This window comes from Hirundo rustica, chromosome W, assembly GCF_015227805.2.
Source record: "Hirundo rustica isolate bHirRus1 chromosome W, bHirRus1.pri.v3, whole genome shotgun sequence".
Taxonomy (NCBI): Eukaryota; Metazoa; Chordata; class Aves; order Passeriformes; family Hirundinidae; genus Hirundo; species Hirundo rustica.
Genome location: NC_053487.1, coordinates 765,667 through 786,474, shown reverse-complemented (window position 1 = coordinate 786,474; position 20,808 = coordinate 765,667). Strand labels below are relative to the sequence as shown.

At 41.2% G+C, this 20,808-nt stretch overlaps 2 protein-coding genes across 4 annotated transcripts in view; one reads left to right on the top strand and one right to left on the bottom strand.

Moving 5' to 3' along the window:
• Window positions 1-1,105: 1,105 nt before the first annotated feature.
• Window positions 1,106-11,985, bottom strand: LOC131378735 (arrestin domain-containing protein 3-like). Its single transcript, XM_058423878.1, has 3 exons — window positions 11,282-11,985; window positions 6,252-6,333; window positions 1,106-2,097 (listed from the first exon to the last, which is right to left on the bottom strand). The coding sequence occupies exons 1-3, from the start codon at window positions 11,559-11,561 to the stop codon at window positions 1,887-1,889; spliced, it is 573 nt and encodes a 190-aa protein (XP_058279861.1). The 5' UTR covers window positions 11,562-11,985; the 3' UTR covers window positions 1,106-1,886.
• A 1,688-nt stretch (window positions 11,986-13,673) lies between these two features.
• The window catches only part of LOC120764916 (arrestin domain-containing protein 3-like), a 34,068-nt gene continuing 26,933 nt past the window's right edge, over window positions 13,674-20,808 (top strand). For all 3 annotated transcript variants that reach the window (XM_040089067.2, XM_040089066.2, XM_040089065.2), the window contains exons 1-2: window positions 13,674-14,377; window positions 19,325-19,406. In XM_040089067.2, coding sequence (XP_039945001.1) covers window positions 14,098-14,377; window positions 19,325-19,406 — 362 coding nt within the window. In that variant the 5' untranslated portion in view covers window positions 13,674-14,097. The remainder of the gene's footprint in view (window positions 14,378-19,324; window positions 19,407-20,808) is intronic.

The window sequence follows — 20,808 nt, the reverse complement described above, 5'->3', positions numbered from 1 at the left end:
ACGTCAGCAAAATCTTGTTGCCAAAAGCACTCGCTGTTCAAGCTCACACACAGTCTAATTCCCTTCCAGCACACAATCTGGATACAACACAAACACTTTAAATCCTTCCGTCCTGCAAACAGAGGTATCCCTCCACTGATTAGGCGGGGAATTCTAAAGGTTTTTACAACTTCAAGCTTGCAAAATTCCTAAAACCATTTACACAGGTTACTAACACACTCCAAAATCACACAAATCAAAACGCTTACACAAACTCCCACAGACCACGATACATATGGTGCACCAATAATTCTTCCACAACTGAAGACACAAACACACAAAACCACGAGACCACAGAACACGGATCCGTTCACACCACACACACTCCGTGCACTCAGGGCTGCAATCGGGATTTTCCGCGACCCACCACGGGACCCTTCGCGTCCCAGCACGGGCTCGCCACACGGATTACGGATTGTCAAGGTACCTTTGAACCACAAACTGTAACCGGAGCCACCACTGCTCCTAATACACAACAACAACACCGGTTATTTTACTGCCGCCGCTGCCCCATCACGGGACACAGACTACAAAGTCATCTTTAAACTGCAAGATGACATAACAAAAAAACCGGTTACCGCTGTCCCCACTACGGGACACGGACTACCAAGGCACCTTTAAACTGCAAGATGACACAACAAAGACAGGCTGCCGCTGTCCCCACTACAGAACACGGACTACCAAACCACTGATACCAAGCTCCGCAGAGCTGTCACAACTTTTACAAACAAACCCAAGAGGCGTATGTTGTGCACGAGACGTCTCTCAGTGTCTTACCAACCGCCTATACCAAGGTACCTATTTTCAAATATAAACATACCTTTTGTCCGTAGTTCCAGCAGGTTCTGGTCTTTCCCCAGGTAGTCAGTGGGACCGCAGGAGCCCTCTTCCCAGAAAATTCCGGGTGGGCGCCCAGAGGGGTCCTGGACCCTGCTGGCCCCACGGCCAGAGAGAGCAGTCTCCTGGCTGGCTCGCCAAAATGATTTATTAAAGAAATATGGGTATTGATCTAGTATCGATACCCAACTGTGACAGACAAAAACTCTCTAACAGTTTCAAGTTAGAAAGTGTATGTTTATTATGGCCGGGCAGCACGCGGGATATTTCCCTAATTTGCACTGCAAAATTCACAGGTAATTACAAAGTCTTTTATTTACAAAAGTGTTGAATATCCAAAATACAAATGCATATTCATACCCCTGTCACCTCCCATTCCTCGCTTCATATGCTAATTGACAAAAAGGCTATTAAGCATGCGTACTTTGTTTCTTAAAATGAGTCGGGGGTCTATTTTGGGGAGGGGTCACCTAAAATGAGGAAGTAAGATGAGTCTTCCTCGTCCTGACCTTTCTACCTTTTCAATGCATTCGTGACAAATGATTCCTTGTTAGAACTTACAGTTTCCTGTGTTCAATGTGTCCTTTAAGCAGGAAATCTGCAGCTATCTTATGTCCTATTTACCACATTTTGTTTTTCATTACAAGGACAACTACATAAACATAAACCTGACAAGAAATGAGTTACAAGATCCGGGGTAGCTTATCTAAGATCCGGCTTCTGTTAACTGCGAACAAAGATTACCTATCTACTTCAGCTAATTCAGCAACTTATTATCTTAACTTTCCTAAAAAATCCTTAGTTCCTCAAAATTAACGTCTCAGTAGTATCAGTTTAGACCGACAAATGCATTTTATATCTTGTAAAGATCAAGCAACTCCAAGTACAGGATAACTTAGCCTTCAAAATACCAGCAGTTAAAGAGTTGTTAAACTGATATAATACTTAAAATAAGAGCTGTACTTAAGCTAGCAAATAAATATTAGGTAAAGTTACATGCTGATGTTGTTTCAGTTATTATTTGTCATTATTTTTATGCCAGAAAAGGAATGAGTAGTTCTGTGAGTTCTTACCAATAACGAAGGAGTGTTGATATCTATATGTTCAAAGACTGTAAATTCCTTCTTTAATTTTACTGGTAGAAGCCAAGGCCTATGCAATTCAGCTTTCACCCAATACCGCACACTGCCGTGTCTGCCTTCGAATGAGGTAGCAAGTGGTCTGCGCGGGACAAAGGTCAAAGTTGAGTAAAGTTTGTCTCTCATTCCCGTAACGATGCAATTGATCAGATTTGGAATTGGTAGGTTGTTGGGGTTTAGGATTTTTCCTTTTGTTTCTTTCTCTTAGGGAATTTTCTCCCATTTTGTTGCTAAGAAACAATAACGACCGGTACTTCAGAGTGACAAAAGAAGTAACCACAGAGAAAGGGGAAGAGTGCAGCTGGCTTTACTATCGTAGCTGAGGGGGCATTCTCCCGGGAAGGGCAGAGATATCGCCAGACTTGGGCTGGGGGAAGGGGCTGGGTGCAGCTCCTAGCTCTCTCTTGCTCTCTCGGCGTCGGAGGAGGACGACTGAGTTGCTGCTTACTGGGGGAGGGGAGGGGAGGAGAGGGGAGGGGGGGAGAATTCGCTGCCGCCGCCGGAGCCCAGCCCTATCCTGCTTCTTCTGCCGTGGGTGAGCCTTTGCTCGTGAGTTCAGTCACTGAACTGGGACCTTATTAACACCCTACCTCACTAAAAGAAAAAAGACTCTCACCATCTGCTCGGGTACCTCAGGGGAAACCCCGGGATCCCGAGCCCTTTTCCCCTCCCAGGGAGCCTCACCCTGCCGTGTTCGGGAGCCGGGCTGCCGCTGTCCCGGCCCCCGCCATTTCTTTGCCACTGCTCCGGGATTTTTGCTACACTGTAGCCCGCACCCCCTGTCTGCTGGGACGCCCCGCGGTTCCAGCTACAGGTGCGGAGTTTCTGATACATCTCGTCTGCCACTCCGGGATTTTGCTCGTCCCTGCTGTTCCAGCTTGCTGCTTCCGAGGTCCCTGCTACAGCTCCTTTTGCTATTCAGAGGGGGCAGCGGGATTGGCTGCCCCTAGGAGTTCGTAAAGGAAGCCCCTTTTCAATCCCTTCTGCCGGCTGTGCCCGCCATTGTCCACGTGCAGAGAGACGACCGAACTCCCGCCACAGCGCCCCCTGCAGCCGCAGGGGGATCGTCGCACCTGCCCTGCCCAGCTGGGGAGCCACCAGCGCCCCTGCCGGCTGTGACCATAACTACACCAAAGGGGAAGGTGCCCGACAGCCGAGAGAAGGCTGTTACTGGGTTTCTGGTTTTGTTTGCTGTTGCTGCCATTATTGTTGTTTGTTTGTCTAGTTATACATATACATACTAGTAAAGAACTGTTATTCCTTTTCCCATATCTTTGCCTGAAAGTCCCTTAATTTCAAAGTTATAATAATTCAAAGGGAAGGGGGGCATATTCTCCATTCCAAGGGAGGTTCCTGCCTTCCTTGGCAGACCCCTGTCTTTCAAACCAAGACATATGTAGAACTGTATTTTTAATGTATCATAATAAGCATAACTTATTTGCAACATTTCCATATCTCAGAAAAACGTAATGGTAAAGTTGGGGAAATATATCATCTCCGATTCATTCAACAGTAGTTTTGTAGAAGTTTTAAGAACCAATTAAAGAATTGTGCAAGAAAAGTGCTAGAAGAATATACATCTCCTTTAGAGGCCATTTTCAAGTGTAGAATAAAGCATGCCCTTTTAAGGTAAATTAAGACCACCAAGAAAAATTAGCATTAGTACCGTCCCATTATTATTTTGGACATTGTATTCTGTAAATAATTGTCTATTATTTACTTGGTTGGTATCTCAGTGGTTTAACTATAACTATATGCTTTTGTAGTTTGTTTTGCCTTAAGTACAGTAGTTCAATATTTCAATGTAGAGTTCTGAAGAGAGAGCTTTTGAGCATCGTCTAATCTTCCTTTACCCTGATGAGATCATCTTAATATATATACACACACAATATAGAAAAGATAAAGACTATTCTGCTCTGAATGCTGAAAGACAAAGTCCTTTTGGGGAGTTGGAGAGGGAAAAAAGAAATATGCGGATAGGGACGTCAAACCTTTCAGCATTACCCTTTTAGCCTCTTCTCCCTCCTCCTCCTTCCCCCCCCCCCATCATAAGATGAAGGACATAAGATTTTTGTATTCCAGTCATGTCCAGTTAACTCTAACTTGTCTTTTCCTTACACTTTAATCTTTAATCTCTCAGATGATTTTTTATATTGCACTATGTTTAAAATGCATCATAATAGAAGATAAGTTATGGGCAAAGCTTCCCTCCCTAAATTCTATATCAAATAATACTAGCTGTGCTACTACTTTACTAGAAAGAATCATTCTGCTACAAGTTTGACATCTCTATCTGCACATTTGAAATGTTTACTTTTTTTCTTAATAACGCAAATGAAAAGTATTTTCTAATCAGCCTTCAATGTTTCATCCTGCTGCAGTATCCTTTAAGAAAAAAAAAAATAAATAATCTGTAAGGCCAGTCAGCATATTGGTTCTTTTCACTATTGCTTTGTATTTGGTTGCACCGGGTCTGACTGGGATGAAGTTAACTTTCCTCATAACAGTCCATACAGTAGGGCGCACACACACACACAGACACACAATACGACCACACAGACAGGGCTGACACAGACATTCATGGCTATGGTGTTTGTCTTCTCGAGCAACCACTACACGTACTGAGACCCTGCTTTTCAGGAAGTGGCTGGACATTTCTCTGCTGATGGGAAGTAGTGAATTAATTCTTATTTTTGCTTTGCTTCCGCATACAGCTTTTGTTTTTTTTCTTATTAAATCTGCCTTTATCTTGACCCACAAGCTTGTCCATCTTATTTTCTCTCCCTGGCCTGTTGATGCAGAGGAATGAGAGAGCAACTGCATGGAGAGCTGGCAGGCAGCCAAGGTCAACCCACCACATTGGTTTTGTTTTAAATAAATTTTAGAAATATTCCATGGATACAAAATAGCAAGAAATGGTAAGGAGGCAGTGTCAAACTAGTGTTCTTCAGGCCTTTTACTACCAGCCTTCATTTTTTTCCAGTATTATCAAAGATGGCTTCATAGTTATTCTTTAAAGTCACTTGACAAGACCTTTAGTGTTTTAATCAATTTTTTATGCTATTTTAGTGGTAATATTTGAACATTCCTTCCAACTCAAGGGAATATCAGTATCATCCTTATCACTTCTTATAGAAGAGTTTTTCATCTGACCCTTAAATTGACTTCTAAAAGTTTCCATATATATGCATCTTCTCCAGCATTCTAATAATACTGACTGTAAAGCCCTGCACTATTTGCAGAAACTGATCTGTAAAAGCATTTATCATCTGCAGGTTCTGTTAAAGCCAGTCCCTCTAATAAGCAGATGTTTTATTAGCTTTAATATTAGGTATCAGTCTAATATTCTGCCAACTTTTTTTTAACCTTAATGACTTTGGCACTTGGCTTTTACAGTAAAAGGATCCTCCTACCTCCTTTCTTTCATCTATTTCCAGACTCTCTCTGTTCCTTCATATTTAATTTTCCTGCAACTTGTGTTTGAGCTAATTTCCATGTTGGTAACTCTTCTATGTATAAATCTTCCCTTCGCAATGTATATATTAGACACCTCAAGCTTGTGTGTGTGTGTATGTGGCAATTTTATCTTAAAACTTCTGCTATCACTCTTGCTTCACCTTTGCTTTCTGAGACAAGCGGGATTAGGTATGGGAATGTTTCTTGCTTCATCCACCCATCCATTTGTTGGTTTTTTTTTTCCATCCTGGCTTTTTTTTGTCTAGAGGTCAGCCTGAGTACATACATTCTATTTGAAGTAGAAAAAAAAAAGCCAAACAAATTCTTATTTAGTTCAAATGCAGTTAAACCTGCCACATCTGTTTCAGACTGAGCCTGAACAGTTAAGCTGTTATCACTAGGTTCTGATGGCCTGCATGGCTCCAGTAAAATCTTGTTTCATTTAGAAGATACCTCAGCCCCTCTTGCAGGACTCAAATGACACAAGTTCCCCTCCCTTCTTCTGTGAAGGGGTCCAATCCTCCAACAGGAGCCAACATACCTCAGTCAAAAGAAAGAGTAACCAACTGAGCAACAACGAGCTCCTGTTTTGCGAACAACTCTTAACCAGTTTAAAAGCAACCTCTTCAGTTTAATGAGATTACATCCTCTATTGCATGCCTGAGCACAACTCCTACTACCACTGAAAAGGTTTCCCTCTCCCCACAAGAATTTTTCTTAAGCAGGTATGTATCTTAGCCTTCTCCTCTCACAAGCTGTGTACTGCGTGTAAGTACTTACATCTGTGGAAGCTCAAAGCTGAATGCATATTCATGCCTTCCTGAATGGATGGTGTGAAGGCCTTCTTCAGAATTGTCATCATCTAGGAGGGAAAAACCCAATATGCTATTCCACCTGTGAACATTTTACATAGCATAATATATTATATAGGTTTCTTTTCCAGAATAAGAGGGATTTATACATTCTTTACAATAATAAGCATACAGTGTCTCAGAAACAAGTCTCTCCAGTCCATTTGTATTAACTGCTAGATGTATAACTGCAGAATTTTTAAGGTTAGGTGAGATTCCAAGACTCGCCTGACATAGAAGCAGAAGTTACCTTGTTTTAATTTATGATCTTGGTTCCAAGTACTGACATAGTTGTAACTGCTGTCATTTCAAGGTCTGCCTGAAAGATCCGTAATGGAAACTGTTTTCCGATATGACCTCTAGTTAAAACTTAAATAGAGCTCTCTAATAGTATTAAGAGATCTTAGTATTGTCTGCTACATTAATCGATTACACGTAGTAATTTGACTTCCTCCTATCGCCTGCCTAGCAAGTGTCCAAAAATTGATTTTTTTAAAAAGTGCGCAAGCACCACCTAGAAAGTACCGAACAAATTCAGGGGCACGAGAAGTGGCAAGCTGTCCAATTAATGTTGTTAAGAGCTAATGTATCAAAAATTCAAAGTTTAGCTCGATCTTGCTTGGATAGCAAAGACCCAAACATTTCCTAATTTCAACGAGAAAGCTGACCTTGTTTTATAGTCATGATTCCTTGTATTGCTTTAAATGCCCCAATAAATTTGCAGTTTGTTCTGATATAATTATCATGAACCCAGAAAAAAAACCTTGCTGATTCCAACAGAACAGAAAGTTATTAAGATAAAACAATTGAGCATTTCATATACAAAAGGGTTGGCATAATTAAGGCACATATAGTGGGATTACGCAAAAGACCCTTCATGTTGTTAATAATCTGAAGCATCATGAAGGAACACCGCTACATTTTAAGATTTTTTTAGTTCCTACTGTTGTACAAAAGTGCTGATGCTCCAATTTCTTTAGTGCACCAGAAATGCTGAAACAAACCTATGCAAAAATATAAAACTCCTAGAACACTATTTACACAAATGCACCTGCAGCATGTCCTGTCACAAAATAACGATCTTCAATACACTGAAAGAGCAAAGCAATGTGTATAATGCTTTGTTGCTGTTGTTAAAAAAACGCTTGGAGGGCTTTGTTTGCTTTTGATTAAAAATAATAGTGTTTTCCTTGTGAGACGTTAATTTTGAGGAACTAAGGATTTTTAGGAAAGTTAAGATAATAAGTTGCTGAACTAGCTGAAGTAGATAGGTAATCTTTGTTCGCAGAAGCCGGCTCTTAGATAAGCTACCCCGGATCTTGTAACTCATTTCTTGTCAGGTTTATGTTTATGTAGTTGTGCTTGTAATGAAAAACAAAATGTGGTAAATAGGACATAAGATAGCTGCAGATTTCCTGCTTAAAGGACCCATTGAACACAGGAAACTGTAAGTTCTACCAAGGAATCATTTGTCATGAATGCATTGAAAAGGTAGAAAGGTCAGGACGAGGAAGACTCATCTTACTTCCTCATTTTAGGTGACCCCTCCCCAAAATAGACCCCCGACTCATTTTAAGAGACAAAGTACGCATGCTTAATAGCCTTTTTCGCCAATTAGCATACGAAGCGAGGAATGGGAGGTGACAGGGGCATGAATATGCATTTGTATTTTGGATATTCAACACTTTTGTAAATAAAAGACTTTGTAATTACCCGTGAATTTTGCAGTGCAAATTAGGGAAATATCCCGCGTGCTGCCCGGCCGTAATAAACATACACTTTCTAACTTGAAACTGTTAGAGAGTTTTTGTCTGTCACAGTTGGGTATCGATACTAGATCGATACCCATATTTCTTTAATAAGTCACTTGCACATATGTTTTTTAATCTCTTCTTCACTTCCTGTCAGATCAGCAGTCCCACTGAGCCTGAACAGCAGCAGCAGAATTATGGTAAGCAAGTACTGAGCTGTCAGTCACAGACTAGGCTGGAGCAGGAGAGGACTGGCCTAAACAGGCACAAGCACATCCCCTGCCAACCACTCATATACATACAGTATACATTACACCCCACTACACTTGCTCAACAACTCTGCTCACAGTCTGGCCTGACTACCGCAGAGGTAAGGAGAGAGGGAGAGGGCATCACCCACGCCTCACCATCTGCTCTATCACAGGGCCATGCTGCCAGCTTGCCCCGTGCAGACACTCCAATCCTGCACTTCTCTCAGGAGCATGTGCTGACCCATTACTGAAAAGCGATTACAGATAGTGCTGGCCATAGGCGTGGGACAGGAGAGATAACCGAGTGAGCAATGCAAGAGGCTGCAGGGCCGTGTGTCCCAACGGCCGCCCCTGCTCACAACTCCTTGCTGGCCCAGTGGATGTGCATGGCAGGAGCTTGAATACTTCTGTCTGTCCCCAGAAGTGGGCATTCCCAAGAAAGGCAGTGTGCCCTCTGGAGCCACTTCACTCCGCCCCTCAGCACGCACTAGAGAGTGGGCAAAGGAACTTCCCCCACATCCCAGCCCCATACAATCAGCGGCTGGCAACACCTTAGCAACAGGCTAACAAACCCCAGCAGGCCAATGACAAGGCGGGGACAGGGAGTGGTCTTCCAGACTATGGTAGGGTACAAGACTGTAGAGTTAAACTCCACTCTGCAGCGAGTGTTCACAGTCCTGCCGCTGCAGCCAAGGGAAGGACAGTGGTGTCCTGGGACAACTGCTTAAGACTGTACGTGCTGCACATACAGCACCATTCTTGCTTCTGGTGTCGGAATGCATCAGATCAGTCCCTTCCCTGCCACCTTTTGCTCCCTTTCCAGACAAAACCAAGCACCTACTATCGAGGTCAGCATTTGGATCTACAGGCCACATACAAAGTCATTGCTGCTGCTTAAGCTGACAGAAGCATAGGATCGCCTTCTTACTCGTAAGGATACATCCTGCTATGAATAACTCATGCATGCTTGCATGTTTCTGTCATATGCAAGCCAGAGGTGAATGAATTTTTTGCATGAGAGAATTATTTCTAAGGCAGCAGTATAAAGAACATTTGAGCTAGAAAGACACCTCATGAGTGACCTGAGCTTACTTGCATCATGGTAACATTATTAAAATCAATAGCAACTGCTATTTCCAGAGGATCTCTGCAGTAAATATACTTCAAAATAATAAAAAAAAAAACAACAAAAACACACACACACACAAAAACCAACCCCCCCCAAAACAAAGCCAAAACAACACACCAAAACACCCAACCCAATTATGCACTCAGTTTTAACATTTTCTCGTTCTAGAAATTGAGTCATCACCACCACCTGATGTGTGCAACCAATCTGCAGAGAGAAGGAATACTCCCTCCCTTCTTCCCAGGACTGGCCTCGAACAGGATTGAACCGCTTCTAACAAAGGGTGGAAACTTCAGAAATAACCAACTTAGAGTCCCTTGTACTTTCACAACGTAACTATGTGTGAAAAGTGCATATTATATGGCTCTACGAAAGATATTTACTATGTTGTATTGATTAGTAATGGCGTATTAATATTTTGATAGTATGGTAAATGTAGTTTTGTGGTTAAAATGTAGTTTTTGTAGTTAAAATAGAAATTATGCATTTTTTTAAGAGAGGATGGGGGATACTCACAAAGAGATAGCAGCCACAGGAAAACATAAATCTTTTAAAGAGAAAGACTTTATTACTTCCTTATGAGAAGAGATCAACTTCTCCTGCCTTGCTCAGCCCTGAAGACGCCACAGGAAAAAAGTGACACTGACCAGAGAGAATTCTTTGTTTGAATGGAATTTATGCATCATGTATGAAATGTATGAATATTCAACAGGCTATTGCTTTTAAGAGATAATCCTCTGTTAATGGGGTTCTTTTTCGGAGCTTATTTGCCCGGAAAGGCACCCAGACGTCTGTAACTTTGTTTTTATTGTCTCGTATTGTCCTAACCCCTAATTGTTCGATTTTTTTATTACTCTAATTCTATTTTTATAACCATTTTATTACTATTAAACTTTTAAAATTTTAAAACAAGTGATTGGCGTTTTTCACACTATGCAAACAATAGATTAGCAAATTTAAGACCCACAATCCCACTCACAATGTAATAGCCCATTTCCATACCCAAAAATAAGGGAATTTGCAGGGCACTTTCCATTTCTATAGTGGCTTAGCAGACCAGGTTTTCATTGAATGCAGGTTCCAAAACTCCTCAACTCAGAAGCGATGCTCCAATCATACAACCATGACCTCTTATTTGGCCTTTCAGACAGATTTTTTACATCTGGGTCCCCCATAGAGGAGTTGAATAAAAGAAATTAAAGTAATTTACAAGTATACTAGTTTAGAACAAAGGAAGAAATGGAAAATTACGGGTGCGGTGGTGATTGCACATCAAAGTAATCCACAGGAAATCTTTTATCTGCCAACAATGAATCAACCTTAAAAATAATTCTGCAAGTCAGACCTGCATCTGTTATGTGTCAAAAAGTCTAATGTTACATTTTAACTACACTTATGATTCGATAGGATGCTACCAAGAAAGTAATTTACTACATATCTGGTTTTGATTTAACAGCTATTTTCCCCATAGAGAAACAAATCACGCTAATGTCGCTAAGGAGAAAGAAAGAAAAAAAAAAAGGGCATTGTATATTTAAAAATAAAACACATTAAAAACAATGCAATTCCTTATGAAAAGACTGTTAAAAGGCAGGTATTTTTAAAAAGTCCTGTTTTCAGGTACTTTGAAAATGCACCTCAGCATCCTTTTAAGTAAACGTTCAAATAATCAAAAATACAACCTAAGAATGCAACCAGCATTTCCTCATCTTTAGAAATAGTGAACGCTCTGAGACTGCATATTAAAAAGGGATAAACCAAGCAAAGATGCATCTTTTTCTGGAAACATGTCTGCATGTAGTAGTGAATGAATAAGCGAAAAGCTTACCTCTTGCATGCCCGACTAGAACGTCCTTATGGTTAAAATACTCTACTTCTTCGGTGTAATTTTGTGTATAGGCAGTGTTGGATCCCGCATTTCTAGATTCGCTCCAACGTACTTTTGCATGTCCTCTTGCATGAATTTTAAGAGCTTTCACTCTAATTTCCCCAGTAACTTCTAAACTGATCCTTCCTGAGACTGTGTCCCCGCTAGAATACACGGGGATATTGTTGTTACTGAGACAGTCAAAGCTTATTGTCAAATTCTTCACCTTCCCCAGCACCATGATTTTTAACGAAGTGTATAAAAATATACTGTAAGGAAAACAAAACAAACAAACAAACCCAAACAAACAAAAAAGTCAAGGTCTCACAAAACGCGACCTTCACTTTACACTGAACAACACCTCTGCTGCGTAAAGAGCCTGCCAACAAGATCAGCGTGTCCCCTATGAACGCTTCATCGGAATGACTGAGAAGACAACGGCAGCCACCCAACACTGCGATATCCTTACAAAGGCAGCTGGCCCGCACGCTGCCAGCTCACTTTAAGAAGAGCTTTGTGACAAACAACCAGCCCTGCGCATGCGCGAAGCGAGTAGTGGCGGCGGTTTCCTCCACCGCTTGCGTGTCTTTCCTGTCGTGTTCCTTTTTCTTGTTATTGCTTCCGTCTCATGCAGAGAGTCAGAGCACTCCCTGGTGGAGTCGGGGCTCTACTGTGAGTTCGCAGTACGGTATTGAGATACGTACTGAAGAGCGGAGAGAAAAACGTGGGGGGGGGGGGGGGGGGGGGGGGGGGGGTGTGCGAGGGCTCCTTTTCCGGAGGGTCGTCTCGTCTCGTCTCGTCTCAACGCCTGGCACGGCTTGGGGATCCTGGCTGGCTGGTTGGGAGGTGTCTCGGAAGAAGCTGGCAGCTGAAATCGGACAGCAGTCGGTGGGCACCAGGCCCGGATTCTGGCAGCGGACGGCACGGGTTTTCTCCTTCAGCCGAGGGTTGTCTGGCTAACAGTAAAGATCGCAACGTTTGTGTCGGGGAAATTCTCGGCATGTTGCTCAGTTACAGACCTTGCCCCTTGCAGCAGTCGGCGCATTAACTGAGGAGTGAGGGTACAAATGCGTGGCATTATGCAAAAGTAAACATCTAAACCTTAATCAAGGTGAAGCTTTCCATTTTAATACTTTAAAATATAATTAATATAAATGTTAGTTTGGGGTCTGGTTTGCTGCTGATGTTGTTCCCCCCCCCCCCCCCCCCCCCCTTTTTCTATTTCTTCTGTGAGAAACAAGGCTCACTCTTTAAAAATTTAAGAGTTCAATAAGGGATAAAAGGGACAGTATCCAGCGCTGGGGTATCTGGCAAACTGCCAGAAAGCACAGTTAACTATAACAACTCTTCTTATATACTTTCCCATTGCACTGGTCAAATGCATATTAATAAAGATTATACATATTCAAACATTTCTTTGAGTTCACATTTTCTGGGAATTCTTTATCTTAGTTCAACCCCTGACCTCATCTTCTTAGAGTATGTGCCACAATGCAGATGTGATTTTGAAAGTCTTGTATTTTATTTCCTTGCAAGGCCCCCTGGTCTTCGGTTTGACAGTTATTGATACCGAAGGGTGAGTGGTATATTCCTTTTTTCTCTTTTGGTGTTATTTGCCTGAGTTTTTTTTCAATGTTATCATATAGATGTTCTAGCCATTTTTACAAGTACTTTCAGTTAACATTAGCTATTTCACTATTGTCAGTTAGTTACAAAAATAACGGCATTAGTTATTATTTCACAACTACAATTACTTCTGCAGAAGTTAATGTTATAATACACAGTACATATCCTCTATTTTAATATTTTGCAAAAGCCTAAACTATAATATATATTTATCACACTGAGATGTACAATCTACACAGGGATTAGGGTATTAACCATAAAAGGCCGACAAATTATACTATATCAAAAGCAGTTAAAAAGACATTACAAACTGTACTATATCAAAATAATTTGCAAAAGACAATAACTACGTAGTTATTTATACCACTACCATTCATGGAGTTCAGACAGGAGGGTCACAATTCCTGTCCTTCTACTTCAGGGTTCATTGTGACACATTTGTACCTCTGTCAGTGTGGACCTGCATATTAACTTTTGCAGAGGTAAAGACAGCTGTACCCCGCTCACCTGCCGACTGCTGTCCGATTTCAGCTGCCAGCTTCTTCCGAGACACCTCCCAACCAGCCAGCCAGGATCCCCAAGCCGTGCCAGGCGTTGAGACGAGACGAGACGAGACGACCCTCCGGAAAAGGAGCCCTCGCACAACACCCCCCCCCCCCCCCCCCCACGTTTTTCTCTCCGCTCTTCAGTACGTATCTCAATACCGTACTGCGAACTCACAGTAGAGCCCCGACTCCACCAGGGAGTGCTCTGACTCTCTGCATGAGACGGAAGCAATAACAAGAAAAAGGAACACGACAGGAAAGACACGCAAGCGGTGGAGGAAACCGCCGCCACTACTCGCTTCGCGCATGCGCAGGGCTGGTTGTTTGTCACAAAGCTCTTCTTAAAGTGAGCTGGCAGCGTGCGGGCCAGCTGCCTTTGTAAGGATATCGCAGTGTTGGGTGGCTGCCGTTGTCTTCTCAGTCATTCCGATGAAGCGTTCATAGGGGACACGCTGATCTTGTTGGCAGGCTCTTTACGCAGCAGAGGTGTTGTTCAGTGTAAAGTGAAGGTCGCGTTTTGTGAGACCTTGACTTTTTTGTTTGTTTGGGTTTGTTTGTTTGTTTTGTTTTCCTTACAGTATATTTTTATACACTTCGTTAAAAATCATGGTGCTGGGGAAGGTGAAGAATTTGACAATAAGCTTTGACTGTCTCAGTAACAACAATATCCCCGTGTATTCTAGCGGGGACACAGTCTCAGGAAGGATCAGTTTAGAAGTTACTGGGGAAATTAGAGTGAAAGCTCTTAAAATTCATGCAAGAGGACATGCAAAAGTACGTTGGAGCGAATCTAGAAATGCGGGATCCAACACTGCCTATACACAAAATTACACCGAAGAAGTAGAGTATTTTAACCATAAGGACGTTCTAGTCGGGCATGCAAGAGGTAAGCTTTTCGCTTATTCATTCACTACTACATGCAGACATGTTTCCAGAAAAAGATGCATCTTTGCTTGGTTTATCCCTTTTTAATATGCAGTCTCAGAGCGTTCACTATTTCTAAAGATGAGGAAATGCTGGTTGCATTCTTAGGTTGTATTTTTGATTATTTGAACGTTTACTTAAAAGGATGCTGAGGTGCATTTTCAAAGTACCTGAAAACAGGACTTTTTAAAAATACCTGCCTTTTAACAGTCTTTTCATAAGGAATTGCATTGTTTTTAATGTGTTTTATTTTTAAATATACAATGCCCTTTTTTTTTTTCTTTCTTTCTCCTTAGCGACATTAGCGTGATTTGTTTCTCTATGGGGAAAATAGCTGTTAAATCAAAACCAGATATGTAGTAAATTACTTTCTTGGTAGCATCCTATCGAATCATAAGTGTAGTTAAAATGTAACATTAGACTTTTTGACACATAACAGATGCAGGTCTGACTTGCAGAATTATTTTTAAGGTTGATTCATTGTTGGCAGATAAAAGATTTCCTGTGGATTACTTTGATGTGCAATCACCACCGCACCCGTAATTTTCCATTTCTTCCTTTGTTCTAAACTAGTATACTTGTAAATTACTTTAATTTCTTTTATTCAACTCCTCTATGGGGGACCCAGATGTAAAAAATCTGTCTGAAAGGCCAAATAAGAGGTCATGGTTGTATGATTGGAGCATCGCTTCTGAGTTGAGGAGTTTTGGAACCTGCATTCAATGAAAACCTGGTCTGCTAAGCCACTATAGAAATGGAAAGTGCCCTGCAAATTCCCTTATTTTTGGGTATGGAAATGGGCTATTACATTGTGAGTGGGATTGTGGGTCTTAAATTTGCTAATCTATTGTTTGCATAGTGTGAAAAACGCCAATCACTTGTTTTAAAATTTTAAAAGTTTAATAGTAATAAAATGGTTATAAAAATAGAATTAGAGTAATAAAAAAATCGAACAATTAGGGGTTAGGACAATACGAGACAATAAAAACAAAGTTACAGACGTCTGGGTGCCTTTCCGGGCAAATAAGCTCCGAAAAAGAACCCCATTAACAGAGGATTATCTCTTAAAAGCAATAGCCTGTTGAATATTCATACATTTCATACATGATGCATAAATTCCATTCAAACAAAGAATTCTCTCTGGTCAGTGTCACTTTTTTCCTGTGGCGTCTTCAGGGCTGAGCAAGGCAGGAGAAGTTGATCTCTTCTCATAAGGAAGTAATAAAGTCTTTCTCTTTAAAAGATTTATGTTTTCCTGTGGCTGCTATCTCTTTGTGAGTATCCCCCATCCTCTCTTAAAAAAATGCATAATTTCTATTTTAACTACAAAAACTACATTTTAACCACAAAACTACATTTACCATACTATCAAAATATTAATACGCCATTACTAATCAATACAACATAGTAAATATCTTTCGTAGAGCCATATAATATGCACTTTTCACACATAGTTACGTTGTGAAAGTACAAGGGACTCTAAGTTGGTTATTTCTGAAGTTTCCACCCTTTGTTAGAAGCGGTTCAATCCTGTTCGAGGCCAGTCCTGGGAAGAAGGGAGGGAGTATTCCTTCTCTCTGCAGATTGGTTGCACACATCAGGTGGTGGTGATGACTCAATTTCTAGAACGAGAAAATGTTAAAACTGAGTGCATAATTGGGTTGGGTGTTTTGGTGTGTTGTTTTGGCTTTGTTTTGGGGGGGGTTGGTTTTTGTGTGTGTGTGTGTTTTTGTTGTTTTTTTTTTTATTATTTTGAAGTATATTTACTGCAGAGATCCTCTGGAAATAGCAGTTGCTATTGATTTTAATAATGTTACCATGATGCAAGTAAGCTCAGGTCACTCATGAGGTGTCTTTCTAGCTCAAATGTTCTTTATACTGCTGCCTTAGAAATAATTCTCTCATGCAAAAAATTCATTCACCTCTGGCTTGCATATGACAGAAACATGCAAGCATGCATGAGTTATTCATAGCAGGATGTATCCTTACGAGTAAGAAGGCGATCCTATGCTTCTGTCAGCTTAAGCAGCAGCAATGACTTTGTATGTGGCCTGTAGATCCAAATGCTGACCTCGATAGTAGGTGCTTGGTTTTGTCTGGAAAGGGAGCAAAAGGTGGCAGGGAAGGGACTGATCTGATGCATTCCGACACCAGAAGCAAGAATGGTGCTGTATGTGCAGCACGTACAGTCTTAAGCAGTTGTCCCAGGACACCACTGTCCTTCCCTTGGCTGCAGCGGCAGGACTGTGAACACTCGCTGCAGAGTGGAGTTTAACTCTACAGTCTTGTACCCTACCATAGTCTGGAAGACCACTCCCTGTCCCCGCCTTGTCATTGGCCTGCTGGGGTTTGTTAGCCTGTTGCTAAGGTGTTGCCAGCCGCTGATTGTATGGGGCTGGGATGTGGGGGAAGTTCCTTTGCCCACTCTCTAGTGCGTGCTGAGGGGCGGAGTGAAGTGGCTCCAGAGGGCACACTGCCTTTCTTGGGAATGCCCACTTCTGGGGACAGACAGAAGTATTCAAGCTCCTGCCATGCACATCCACTGGGCCAGCAAGGAGTTGTGAGCAGGGGCGGCCGTTGGGACACACGGCCCTGCAGCCTCTTGCATTGCTCACTCGGTTATCTCTCCTGTCCCACGCCTATGGCCAGCACTATCTGTAATCGCTTTTCAGTAATGGGTCAGCACATGCTCCTGAGAGAAGTGCAGGATTGGAGTGTCTGCACGGGGCAAGCTGGCAGCATGGCCCTGTGATAGAGCAGATGGTGAGGCGTGGGTGATGCCCTCTCCCTCTCTCCTTACCTCTGCGGTAGTCAGGCCAGACTGTGAGCAGAGTTGTTGAGCAAGTGTAGTGGGGTGTAATGTATACTGTATGTATATGAGTGGTTGGCAGGGGATGTGCTTGTGCCTGTTTAGGCCAGTCCTCTCCTGCTCCAGCCTAGTCTGTGACTGACAGCTCAGTACTTGCTTACCATAATTCTGCTGCTGCTGTTCAGGCTCAGTGGGACTGCTGATCTGACAGGAAGTGAAGAAGAGATTAAAAAACATATGTGCAAGTGACTTATTAAAGAAATATGGGTATCGATCTAGTATCGATACCCAACTGTGACAGACAAAAACTCTCTAACAGTTTCAAGTTAGAAAGTGTATGTTTATTACGGCCGGGCAGCACGCGGGATATTTCCCTAATTTGCACTGCAAAATTCACGGGTAATTACAAAGCCTTTTATTTACAAAAGTGTTGAATATCCAAAATACAAATGCATATTCATACCCCTGTCACCTCCCATTCCTCGCTTCGTATGCTAATTGGCAAAAAGGCTATTAAGCATGCGTACTTTGTTTCCTAAAATGAGTCGGGGGTCTATTTTGGGGAGGGGTCACCTAAAATGAGGAAGTAAGATGAGTCTTCCTCGTCCTGACCTTTCTACCTTTTCAATGCATTCATGACAAATGATTCCTTGGTAGAACTTACAGTTTCCTGTGTTCAATGGGTCCTTTAAGCAGGAAAGCTGCAGCTATCTTATGCCCTATTTACCACATTTTGTTTTTCATTACAAGGACAACTACATAAACATAAACCTGACAAGAAATGAGTTACAAGATCCGGGGTAGCTTATCTAAGATCCGGCTTCTGCGAACAAAGATTACCTATCTACTTCAGCTAGTTCAGCAACTTATTATCTTAACTTTCCTAAAAATCCTTAGTTCCTCAAAATTAACGTCTCACAAGGAAAACACTATTATTTTTAATCAAAAGCAAACAAAGCCCTCCAAGCGTTTTTTTAACAACAGCAACAAAGCATTATACACATTGCTTTGCTCTTTCAGTGTATTGAAGATCGTTATTTTGTGACAGGACATGCTGCAGGTGCATTTGTGTAAATAGTGTTCTAGGAGTTTTATATTTTTGCATAGGTTTGTTTCAGCATTTCTGGTGCACTAAAGAAATTGGAGCATCAGCACTTTTGTACAACAGTAGGAACTAAAAAAATCTTAAAATGTAGCGGTGTTCCTTCATGATGCTTCAGATTATTAACAACATGAAGGGTCTTTTGCGTAATCCCACTATATGTGCCTTAATTATGCCAACCCTTTTGTATATGAAATGCTCAATTGTTTTATCTTAATAACTTTCTGTTCTGTTGGAATCAGCAAGGTTTTTTTTCTGGGTTCATGATAATTATATCAGAACAAACTGCAAATTTATTGGGGCATTTAAAGCAATACAAGGAATCATGACTATAAAACAAGGTCAGCTTTCTCGTTGAAATTAGGAAATGTTTGGGTCTTTGCTATCCAAGCAAGATCGAGCTAAACTTTGAATTTTTGATACATTAGCTCTTAACAACATTAATTGGACAGCTTGCCACTTCTCGTGCCCCTGAATTTGTTCGGTACTTTCTAGGTGGTGCTTGCGCACTTTTTAAAAAAATCAATTTTTGGACACTTGCTAGGCAGGCGATAGGAGGAAGTCAAATTACTACGTGTAATCGATTAATGTAGCAGACAATACTAAGATCTCTTAATACTATTAGAGAGCTCTATTTAAGTTTTAACTAGAGGTCATATCGGAAAACAGTTTCCATTACGGATCTTTCAGGCAGACCTTGAAATGACAGCAGTTACAACTATGTCAGTACTTGGAACCAAGATCATAAATTAAAACAAGGTAACTTCTGCTTCTATGTCAGGCGAGTCTTGGAATCTCACCTAACCTTAAAAATTCTGCAGTTATACATCTAGCAGTTAATACAAATGGACTGGAGAGACTTGTTTCTGAGACACTGTATGCTTATTATTGTAAAGAATGTATAAATCCCTCTTATTCTGGAAAAGAAACCTATATAATATATTATGCTATGTAAAATGTTCACAGGTGGAATAGCATATTGGGTTTTTCCCTCCTAGATGATGACAATTCTGAAGAAGGCCTTCACACCATCCATTCAGGAAGGCATGAATATGCATTCAGCTTTGAGCTTCCACAGATGTAAGTACTTACACGCAGTACACAGCTTGTGAGAGGAGAAGGCTAAGATACATACCTGCTTAAGAAAAATTCTTGTGGGGAGAGGGAAACCTTTTCAGTGGTAGTAGGAGTTGTGCTCAGGCATGCAATAGAGGATGTAATCTCATTAAACTGAAGAGGTTGCTTTTAAACTGGTTAAGAGTTGTTCGCAAAACAGGAGCTCGTTGTTGCTCAGTTGGTTACTCTTTCTTTTGACTGAGGTATGTTGGCTCCTGTTGGAGGATTGGACCCCTTCACAGAAGAAGGGAGGGGAACTTGTGTCATTTGAGTCCTGCAAGAGGGGCTGAGGTATCTTCTAAATGAAACAAGATTTTACTGGAGCCATGCAGGCCATCAGAACCTAGTGATAACAGCTTAACTGTTCAGGCTCAGTCTGAAACAGATGTGGCAGGTTTAACTGCATTTGAACTAAATAAGAATTTGTTTGGCTTTTTTTTTTCTACTTCAAATAGAATGTATGTACTCAGGCTGACCTCTAGACAAAAAAAAGCCAGGATGGAAAAAAAAAACCAACAAATGGATGGGTGGATGAAGCAAGAAACATTCCCATACCTAATCCCGCTTGTCTCAGAAAGCAAAGGTGAAGCAAGAGTGATAGCAGAAGTTTTAAGATAAAATTGCCACATACACACACACACAAGCTTGAGGTGTCTAATATATACATTGCGAAGGGAAGATTTATACATAGAAGAGTTACCAACATGGAAATTAGCTCAAACACAAGTTGCAGGAAAATTAAATATGAAGGAACAGAGAGAGTCTGGAAATAGATGAAAGAAAGGAGGTAGGAGGATCCTTTTACTGTAAAAGCCAAGTGCCAAAGTCATTAAGGTTAAAAAAAAGTTGGCAGAATATTAGACTGATACCTAATATTAAAGCTAATAAAACATCTGCTTATTAGAGGGACTGGCTTTAACAGAACCTGCAGATGATAAATGCTTTTACAGATCAGTTTCTGCAAATAGTGCAGGGCTTTACAGTCAGTATTATTAGAATGCTGGAGAAGATGCATATATATGGAAACTTTTAGAAGTCAATTTAAGGGTCAGATGAAAAACTCTTCTATAAGAAGTGATAAGGATGATACTGATATTCCCTTGAGTTGGAAGGAATGTTCAAATATTACCACTAAAATAGCATAAAAATTGATTAAAACACTAAAGGTCTTGTCAAGTGACTTTAAAGAATAACTATGAAGCCATCTTTGATAATACTGGAAAAAAATGAAGGCTGGTAGTAAAAGGCCTGAAGAACACTAGTTTGACACTGCCTCCTTACCATTTCTTGCTATTTTGTATCCATGGAATATTTCTAAAATTTATTTAAAACAAAACCAATGTGGTGGGTTGACCTTGGCTGCCTG

Coding starts and splice junctions, on each gene's coding strand:
- LOC131378735 (XM_058423878.1), bottom strand. CDS start 11,561: ATGGTGCTGGGGAAGGTGAAGAATTTGACAATAAGCTTTGACTGTCTC. Junction 6,334..11,281: donor TCTAGTCGGGCATGCAAGAG/GTAAGCTTTTCG, acceptor TTTCCCTCCTAG/ATGATGACAATTCTGAAGAA. Junction 2,098..6,251: donor AGCTTTGAGCTTCCACAGAT/GTAAGTACTTAC, acceptor TGTCCCGCGCAG/ACCACTTGCTACCTCATTCG.